Source organism: Solea senegalensis, linkage group LG20 (assembly GCF_019176455.1).
Source record: "Solea senegalensis isolate Sse05_10M linkage group LG20, IFAPA_SoseM_1, whole genome shotgun sequence".
NCBI classification, from domain to species: domain Eukaryota; kingdom Metazoa; phylum Chordata; class Actinopteri; order Pleuronectiformes; family Soleidae; genus Solea; species Solea senegalensis.
In genome coordinates, this window is record NC_058039.1 from 19,347,919 (window position 1) to 19,358,911 (window position 10,993).

The 10,993-nt window shown below is 39.2% G+C and overlaps 1 protein-coding gene across 1 annotated transcript; it reads right to left on the bottom strand.

Annotated features, from left to right (window-relative positions):
• Positions 1-585: 585 nt before the first annotated feature.
• parp10 (poly(ADP-ribose) polymerase family member 10) lies at positions 586-8,136 on the bottom strand. The gene is made up of 10 exons (XM_044053059.1): positions 7,851-8,136; positions 6,749-6,924; positions 6,411-6,650; positions 6,063-6,293; positions 4,972-5,978; positions 4,241-4,453; positions 3,077-4,142; positions 1,837-1,970; positions 1,538-1,712; positions 586-1,445 (listed from the first exon to the last, which is right to left on the bottom strand). The coding sequence occupies exons 2-10, from the start codon at positions 6,921-6,923 to the stop codon at positions 1,135-1,137; spliced, it is 3,552 nt and encodes a 1,183-aa protein (XP_043908994.1). The 5' UTR covers position 6,924; positions 7,851-8,136; the 3' UTR covers positions 586-1,134.
• Positions 8,137-10,993: the final 2,857 nt, after the last annotated feature.

The window sequence follows — 10,993 nt, forward strand, 5'->3', positions numbered from 1 at the left end:
CTGAGGCGCGTTGCTGCCACCACAAAAACAAGACGCACCCCCTCCAACACACACACACACACACACACAAATGATAGTTACCACTAGGCCACACGTTTGTTTTTCCAGTTATAAGACGTAGAAAATGGGATATTATTGATTAATTTAATTAAGACATTTGTAACAAGTTTGCTGCAGAGAAATATGCTGAAACTACTGTAAATTCCGCCTGTTGTCCTATTACACTTTTATGACTCTGAGTTAATAAACCATACCTGTTATCTAAAGCAAAATCTTGGTTAAAAAATAACACAGACCTGAGGTGTGGTAAAATTTACATTTCTATCTGAATAATACATCTTTAGCACATAGAAAAAAAAAATAGTAGTAGTGTTAATTTTTTTCCTTTGTTGTTTTCGGTAATTTTTCTCAACTGGCTCAGATAATATTATTCATTATTGTTGCAGACATGTTCAGAGAATAGGCAGCAACGCAGGTATTGAAGCCTAATTTTGACATGGCGTTCACGTCACAAACGGTCGATTCCACAGGACAAAAGTCAATTTCTTATTTTCCATTACTCTGTGCACAAGTTACAACGATGGCTTAATGCATTTTGTTTTTTATTAAAAAAATAACAATACATTCCATTAGAATATACCACAGGTGTGATTGATATACACTGTTTCCACTTTACAATAAAGATAGTGCAAATTGATTTTAAAAAAAACAAAACAACCTCCCCCAATAACTTTTAATTGTAAATTGATTATCAAAGTTAGAAGAAAAAAAATGTACATTTCTTTGACTGTTAACAGTTAGAGAACATGTAAATCACTTCTTCTTTTTTCCAGGTTTAGCTGTTTTGAGTTTCTCCTAACCAGCCGAGACTAAAGTGAAGAACTGAGAGTACAGAAAATGAACAGTCACAAGCAAAGCACTTTGGACATTTTTAATCCAAAAACAACTATACAATAAAGCACATTAGCCCTTTACTGAGTATGGAAGAGTATTAAAATAAAATAAAACAGCATGAATCCTGAAATTAAAGTCAGAATTCTGACAAAAAAATCAGAATTTCATCTCAGAATTCATTTTACTCTTCCGTAGCGGAGCAATCACTTCTTTAACCAAAGCAAAAAAAAACAACAACTCTTAAGTCTCAGAGTTTTTGAAGATTTTCTGGCAGGTAATGAGATACTCTGGAAAAGCCTGCGTATCGTTGAAGATGACAAACATCGACGGCTTGGTGATGTCATCCGTCACACTGTCATATCTCAGTGGAATATCACTGGCTTTCTTCAGCGGGGCGGTCTTCATTGCATGGTCACCTAATGTGAAGTCTCCCGTAAGAACCTTTGACACGAAAACAAACTTGTATCCATTCGCATTTGGGGGCGAAAACCGATCATCGACAGACAGCGCAGCGTTGACAGCAAAATACACCCCCTGACCATAGACAGTGGCTGTGAGAGGGGAAAAAAATGTGTCAGACAGTGTCAAAAAGAATAAGAACTATGTGTTTTCTAAAAAAAATAAAAATAAATAAAACACTAACCATTCTTTCCACAGAAGCTTCGGTTGAATCCATGAACAAATATCTCTTTCACACTCTCTTCACTTGTGCCATGGTATAGAGTGCGTTCAATTTCTGGATATGTGGCGTGCTGCACGATGCTCGCCTTCTTCAACCTGTACTGTCTGTACAGCAGCCGATTCATGAGCTTTTCAACCTGGAGAGAGAGACAGACAGACAGACGTCACTGTTACAACAAAACACACATCGCATCCTTTAAAAATAATTAATTAATAATTAATAATTATTAAATTATTACTAGTTTATATTATTTTCACAACCTTTATGATTCGGATCTTGCTGTTGGAGTGATGGAGGGTGTCATAGAAGTTCTTCACCACAGTGTTGAATTCATCAGACCCCTGATCGAGTTTGGATACTTCGGGCAGATTTGACAGCAGAGAGTATTCTTCTTCTGAAAGATGAAAATATACTCCGTTTTTTACAGTTTTTGCTGACAGAGGGCAGTCATAGAACAGAATAGAATACATTTTCTGCCATTGCAAGAGTACAATACATAAGCAAAGGTAACATCAAGTAAACTGAACCTCAAGTAATTGAACAACAAAGAGCCAATCTTGCCAATGGAGTCATTTTTGCCTTTTTGGCGCAAAATGCACCAGCATTTTGGGAGATTTGTGAGTAATTTTTAATATAAGACCAGGATCCAGTCCAACCGAGGGCCTTTCGGTGTGGCCCCCCACCTTGATTTTATGCGGCCCACCACTTACTATTAAGTTATAATGAGTACTGGCCGACGACCTTCTCTACCACATAAACACAAGTGGCCGAGGCACAGCTGCCAGCAAGGAGCTAAAATATAGATAGAACAGGGGTATAATTCTAAATATGCTTCTTCGCCGTTGTCATAAACAGTAAAAAAAATTTTTTTTGAATGATAATACATCAGGTTATATGTGTCACAATTATAAATGAATTATATTTAATGTAAAATTATATATACATGAGTTTATTTAGCATTTTCATTACATTTATCCAATTAAAAAAAATAATGTGTTTTTTAGTGTAACTTTAACTATGTATCGCTCCATGTCATAACATACATACACTTTTACTTTGAAATTCTGTGAAATATTATGAATGATATAAATACTGCATCATCAGGATGGCCTCGCAACCCTCATGTGGAGGATAAAGCCGTAGACTATGAATGACTGAATGTACGCTCATGTAACTATGGCTCGCTGTGACGAATGGCAGCAACCAGAAGTAATGTAAAAAAGCCAAAGATTTGGGGAATTTCAGATGTAGTTAGTGACTAAATTTAGTGTGATAATGTAGCCAGAAACACGAGATATGTCAAATCTGCTCACTCTGACTAAATTATATGCAAATCCAGTAGTTGGTTCTTATATGATCTCCACTGAAATGTTGTGAATTTTAATTTCACAGGACATGAAAAGACACACCCAAGACCACATTATGGCCTCTAACAAAGGCTAACAAGAAGCCCAGTGTCAACTGAGCGGCTCCATACAGACAAACGTCAATTGAATTTACCTGGCAAGTCCTCTTCCAAATTATCCACATCAAGCAACCTCCTAGAGATTTTCACGCATTTCCCAGAGGCTTTGTTGCGTTCTTGCATTTTTTCAAAGTCAATGATGTGGAGCTGATTGTCGAGTATGATTTTAACCTCATCTTTCTTTAACCTCCAATTGTTCTCAATGAACACGATTGCATCTGGCGAGTATGGAGTCGTGTCTGAAGTGGCTGGACCAAGTGTGACCCACTGAACAGTCTTCAGGATCTCCTGGTTGGACACAGACTTTTCCATATTCTCCAGCAGCAGCTTCACGTCACACATGCCGCCATACACAAAGTCCTTGAATCCTGAAATGGTGAGTATGGTGGCCTCGACTTGAATTTCCACTCCATGCTTCCTCTTGATCACCTCCAAACACATCTTGTGGTAGTCAGATATTTTTCTCAGGCTCCAATGCTCAACTTTCTCCTCCACCTGATTCTGGCTAACCCTCTTCCCAAAGGCTATGTCCACTCGAGTCAGATCACAGGGGTAGGGTGCAAACACATCGAGCTGGATGGTGCTGGCTGCTAAGAGGGCTTTCTGAAAAGAATCTAGGATGTTCTCCCTTTGTTTCACTTGCGGGCTCTCAGCAGTGCCACAAGAAGAGGCTTCATGTGGGATCATGGACAGCTCTAAGGCTTTTTTCAGCTGTTCCTCTTCATCCACTGGGGACCACTGGCTTGACTCCATTGAGTACTGGATGGCCAAAGAGAGCTGGGCTTCCTCTCCCAGATTGCTACAGAGGCCCGGGTATGAACCGCTGACTGTGTTCCCCTCTACTGAGGACTGGAAGGCATCAACAGCCGTCCCATCAGAGACCTGGTTATGAAGGATTGGCAGTAACACTGCTGTGGACAGGCCAACAACATCCATGACATCAAGTTGGTCTGACTTGGCCACACCGTCTTCAAGGTTTGCTTCAACTCCATTTTGATCAGTGTTCGCTGAAAGTGAGTTTACCACCTGTACAGAATCATCCACACACACTCTCTGAAAGTTCCTCTGGGCTATGATGTTCCATGCAATTGTAAAAAAGTCCTGGAATCAAAGTACAATGTTACTGTAAGCACAACATTTTGCTACTGACATGTGCCAACAACATTGCATATTAAAAGGTACATCATTGGTTACATTACCCCATATGGCAGATGTTCCCAGGGCGTGTACTTAATGTTGACATACACCTGGAACCTTCTCTCCATCTGACTCAGGATGCTCTTACACTCTTCATGATCTAAAAACCTGGTTAGTCCTGGAGCGGTGACTGTGATCGTTTTGGTGCAGACGGAGGAGATCACACTTTGCAGCACCTCCTCAGCCATTTGACAGGCAGTCACATGGCCATGGATCTATGAGGCACAGACACAAAAATGACGACGAATGAAACAAAAATGACTGCTAAAAACTGAAGCTTGAAAACCAAACATTCAATCTCCAATCTGCTTCTTCATGTGTACACTGTATTTGATTGGAGTAGGAGCTGGGATTATTTCTCTGCATGGCGGATACACTCTTTTGGCCTAAAACTAGTTCGCATAAATTCAACGCCAGTCAAGACCTTGACCTTAAACGGGCGACAGCTTTCCCAAGTTAGTCAGTCTGACTACAAGGTCAGGAAGTGATAGTGTATCTGTTACCTGATCTATACTTTACATGCAAAACATCTCTACACACAAAGCAAACCCAAGCTGCAGCTAGTTTAAGCTGCTAAACTAACAAAAGGCTCATCTCCTTCGAGAACACCTCCGCTCCTTCTGTCTGATCGCCTACACCAACACTCGGTGTTATCAAATCAGACTCAGCACATGGCACTTTATTGTGTCCTGCTGTATATATATAAGTCATTTTATGCTTAAACATCACATACCTTTAACCCACAAGCGTTGCCGTCTGCCTCCAGAGGGAAAATGGACACTTGGTCCATGTCAGCCAAGAGCTGATGATAGTAGGTCTGCATGTAGGTCAGCATTCCTGGATCCATAGGGATCACAGTCTCCTTCTCAATGGGCGTGTAAAGAAATTGCTTGATTGCATTCCGCCTCTCACTCTCCATCCCTTTCAGAGTCAACACATCAACATTCCTCCCTTGTTCCGACACCTTGACAGAGGAGAAGGGCAGCGCCTGCAGGAACTCGGACCACTCTCTGCAATACAACATGCTTTCACATTCTGTCTCCAGAGGTATGCTGACGTGACAGATCTGGGATTTCAAAAAGCTAAATGTCTGGCCTGCTGAGTCGTGGCTCAATGATGCTATGGAGATTTTTGTATCTGATACAGAGTACATGGAGGGTGACTTGCTTTGACTCATGGTTTGCAGCAGTCGCTCTTGCACATCTTTCCTTGCAAGGAACTGAGCGTTTTCTGGCTCCAGGGTGAAATGAGCTTCAACCATATTGCCAAGACACTCCAAGATGGTGTGTTTTATCTGCTCCAACATTTGTTGGTCAGTCCCCACGATGAGCACACCGTCATCTTTTGTTTCAACGGTGAAATCTGGATGAGCCTTTTTAATGTCCTGTGAAAGCGGGCTGAGTCGAAACAAAGTTAACTTTACTGGGTCAGCAACAGCAATATGGCTCATCGGTGTATCCACATTCTCCGTTTGCTTCTCCATAACTTCCACTGCTGCCTCAAGGAAAGCAAGAGGCTGTGTAGGTGCCAGAGAAGACGGGCTGTTAGCCACCATGGGGGGACTGGTCTGCATGTGAAGATCACACAGCTCCTCAGAGTTTACTTCCGTCATTTCTTGGCTTCCACTTCCAGACTGTGGTGATGCTGCTCTTTCTCTTGGTTGGAGAAAGTCAAAGTACGGCTTTACTCCTAGCTCAGCACCTTCCAGTGTGTGTTGCTGGTCCAGGATCGGGCCTAAAGCTGTGACAATAACAGTAGTTTTTATTATTAGAGAACACTATACGCACAGCGAGATGTTTGAAGGTTCTATAGGGGAAAACTTACATTCATGGTTGACAAAGGACACCTTTGCTGTGCCCTCAGATAGCATGGTAACCTCCTTCACCTTCTGACCGCAACCTCGCTTGCTCTCAAAGTACAGAATGAGCATGTCTGGAGTGGTGCCCGGATGCAAGTTCACTAGTAAAATAGAGTCGGTTTGCTCAATCTGTTCCAGTGTTACGTTGGCCCCTTTCAGTGTCCTTTTAGAGATCTTTGCACTGAGGTTTTGGAAATCTGTAAAGTTGAAGACATGCATACATATATATATATATATATATATATATTAAACAATACCATTACAATATTTCAGAAAATATGACAAAAGACAGGAAATATAAGCATTTCAAAGACCTTGTGATAAGGGCTGGTTGAGGTGAATGAGAATGACATCTCCTCCTGGTGAGGGATATAGCGTGAAGTCTGTTACATTCAACCCTGTCATGTTCTCTACATAAAGCTCAATCATCTCGATGCTAGTGTTGGGCTTGATGCCGCGAAGCAAGATCCTGCACTGGTCTTTTGTGGCAGGTTTTCTCACACACAGCTCAATATTATGCAGAACATGGCGCCTGGACAGCACTTGGGCAACAACTGTCAGAACAGAAGATCAGAACAGATGAAAAATTAAATATGATTGTGATTTTTTTGTGGCTGTGACAAAATATACGTCCTGTATGTTTTCTACTTGCCTTCGGCATCTTCAAACACCAGTATGGCGCAGTCACTCTTTTTCTCAACAGATACGAGTGGGCCTCCCCCAGAGCGACGCTTATTCTCAAAGTACAGTTGCAGGAATAATTCGTCTACTGTGTCCGGCAGCTGCAGCACCTCCACCGTTCTTTCCTCCAGGCTTTCAAGCGACATTCTGAAAAGTGAAACAAAAATGACGCCATGTAGCGGCACAGCGATAACAGCCCATGACTGAGTACTTTACTTAAGGCACTCAGTGTGCACTTACAGTGAGTTATAATCATGTTTTATCACAGTATAACAGTGATTATAATGTCTTAAAATGATCTTTGCTTAGTTATCAGCAAATGTGTAGAGCTGACACCTGTGTCTGGCCTTGTAATATATATATACACATACATATACATATATATACATACATATATATACACACATATATCAGTATAAATTATCGGCCCAATCCTGATGTATTGGCATATCGGATATCGCCGAAAAGTCCAACATCCCTAATCGTGATGAAATATAATGTGCATAGTGTGTTATAATGCATTATATAAACACAAGCTTCATAGAACGATTGCATGTTGTTTAGAACACCATTGACAGAGACACAACTATACATGTAACAACTAAAGGGTGTATCATTCATAACTAGAGCTGAAACTGTCGATCGATTATTAATCGATCACTAAATTAATCGTCAACAATTTTGATCATGATTAAAACAAGATCTCTGATTATTTCAGCTTCTTAAATGTGAATATTTTCTTCATTTCTTTTCTCCACATTACAAATAAATCATTTAAACTGAATCATTTTGGTATGTGGACAAAAACAAGACATTTTGAAAACATCATCGACATTTTTTGACATTTAATCGAGAAAATGATCGACAGGTAAATTGATCATGAAATTAATAGTGTCTCTATTGATATGATATTTCTCGTTTTACTCAGGACAGGTAGCATGTGTAGCTTTTACTCTCTTCCACGAAGCATAAACAACATACTCGAACACCTAATCATAAGCAAGAGAACAAGAAAAAGTACAAAATAATAGCATGGCCTACACTACACTACATGTGCATTTAAATGTACTTACGTGCCACTTTTGCCAAGACTGTTGTTTTTCTTTACTACGCACTTGTTGCCTCAAGTTCACCTTCGCCACAATTGGAGGGATTTTTACAACTTAAAAATGAAAGTGTCTTCAGTTGCCATGTTTGGACAGCGACGAACGACACCGTTTTGTCGCTCAGGAACTACTTACAGCAGAAAGGCCCGAACAACTTAAAACGACGTGAATTTTACCTGCGCTACGACGAAAACATCTGTCGTTTCCGTGAAAAAAACCCAAAACCCTACATATATATATCTATGTGTGTGTAAAAAAACAACCCAAAAAACTGGTTGAACTGGCGACTGAGAGACTTCCTTGTTGTGCTGCTTCGAGAACGGATGGTGACGTCATCACCTTTCAACTCGAGCCGCTGAGTCTCATGGTCTTTGTAGTTCAAAGCCTGTAGGACAGAAAATCTGCGGAAAGCACACGTTTGAACAATAAAACGGAATCAAATGGATTCAATTTGGTTTGAATTTCAATTTCTGTCAGATCTTTTACTCATAAATAATTGACAGAAACTGTGAAGAGTAGTGTAGGGCTTTTATTTTCTTTGACTTTTCGGATTTTCATTTTCAATCCTAACTTTCTCTGTTGTTGTGAGACATGTTTCTCAGAGGCACTGACCATGGAAATTGGCTCTGTAAAAACCATTTATATCAAATTTACCACACACGTTTCTGAGACCTATACTATCATTAAATCATCCACACACTTTTGGCAGGAAAGTCTTTGCTAATTTTCAAGAGGTTACGATAAATATTGTATATAAAATAAAATGTATATTGTTCCTCCTTTTTCAAAATAAAAAAATAAATAGTCATTCAACATGCAACTGTATAATTATGTTAAAAATGTGTGATTGTTATGTAATCATGCACCATGCCGTCACACACTATTTTGATGATCTAATTGAAATAATTATTCACTGAAATGCCATCTTAAAATTATATTTTGACTATTTTTACAATAACAATTCCTCTGAAATCATAATGGCTATGCTATATTGAGCAATTTTGTGTGTGTGTGTGTGTGTGTGTGTATGTTGTGTGTACTTTTAATTTTTTTTTAAAGTTGCCAGTTGTTTTTTTTTTTTTTTTTTTTTTTTGGGGGTTATGATGTTTAACCCTTTGCCAGGCAAAGAGCTATATTTGGTAACATCCGGAGACACCCAAAACTCCGTTACCACGACATTTGACCAATCATTGGTCAGAACTCAAAACTTCAAATGCAGTTCCAGAAGGCTCCGTCTTCTCCTGCATCTACATTACATTACATTACATTACATGTGTCAGACTTTACAGGGTTAGTAAAAACATATATTTTATGGGTAAAGTGGACCTTTATTATGAATCTAAAAGACTGTGTTTTTCCTACTATGACACACTGTAATATCTGCTGTAAAACAGTCCCCATAATGTGTCTTTATGGTCAAGGCTAATGGATTTCCCATTAACTGTATTTTTTGTTTCATATTTCCTGATTTTACACCAAAATGTCTCGAGTGGAAATGTCTACATTTAAAAAAAATAGTTGTTGTGCTGAAATATTTCCCCCGATTTCAGCACAGCAACAGATTTGTATAATTTTGGATGCTAATTACTGATGTCAGTGCGTTATGTTCATCATGTTTATGCCACAGCTGAAACTACAGCAGGAGCTAATTTAACTCGCTTTATTTACTGCTCGTGAATTTCCATCTTAGACTATATAACGGTTATAAAATACATCAAGTCAAATGTCTAGCACGATATGGCTTTTCTTGGAGAAACTACTTCCCTTCCATGTTGTTTTGAAAAAGCCAGTTTAATATATTACTGGATAAAACTCCTGTTCAGCATATACATAAGCAAACATGTGATTATGAGGCCTGTGAAGCCTGAGTGGAAACCGTGCGCCGGATAATGTGACGAGTTATTGGCAGGAGACACCGCATGGCATTTTATGACTCATAAAAGTCACAATCATTGTAAGAGTATGTATAAACTGTTCTGTATTCCAACCAGTGATTTAACGTGTGAGCACAGTGGCAACAGAGTGTGGTCTTAACGCTGCCATAACTCAATGCTATAGATAATGGATGCATTACAAACATGCTCTGACAGCATGAGACTGCAATGAAAGGTATATATACGGTATTTCACAGTTAATAATAAATAAAGTAAATGCATCACTTATCTATGACGGTGCAATAAGCCTTCAAGTCTTCAGTGATCTGCATGGTATTACTGATATTGCTTCTGGTGATCGTCCTTGTCCTCCGCTTCTGTTTCAGTTTCTGCTTAATAATATTAACAATAATAATAATAATAATAATAATAATAATAATAATAACAATAATAATAATAATGCAAACAAATGTCCTTCATTCTGCTGTGTCCATTAAAAGACGGATCTTATCTATTGGTAATTGGACAAAATTAGTTGTCCCATAATCCAAGAGTTCCTTGGTGAGATAATAACCACATCTTTTTGCACTATTATTGGAAGATATTCCAGAGCACCTCGCTAATCCACTGATTTGAAACTGTACTATTATGCTCCCAGCTGGATTTTAATAGTACACCAACAACTTCTATTTCATAGCTCACATAAGCCGGTGCATGGTTTATGAGTATTAGTACTCGAGAATGATAAATAAATAGGATTTGATTGAGGTGCCCTGTGTGAAAGGCTGGCAACTTATCCACCACTCACCCAACGTCTGCTGGGATTGGCTCCACGGAGCTCCTTCCACGACGGAAAGTCAGTGGATAATGGATGAATGAATGAATGAATGGCTAAGATATTAATGAGCATAGGTCATTGTGTACAAAGCATTTTAGGTCCTGTTACGTACTCCATTGTCCCGTTAGCGCGCTCTTAACATAGATGAACATTTTAATGTGATACGTATAGCACATTAAATACTTTGTACATGTTATTACATTGTTATAATTACAGAGTGTAAGAAACCGGTGCTGCTTCGTAACGGATTGAAACAAAAACAAAGCAAAACAAAACAAAAACCAAATGTGCAGCAGTGGCGGAGACAGACTTTTATCTTTGGGGTGGCCATGGCTATTTCAGGGGGTAACGATTAGGGTCATTAGACAACCACCATCAAATGATCTAACATAAATAAA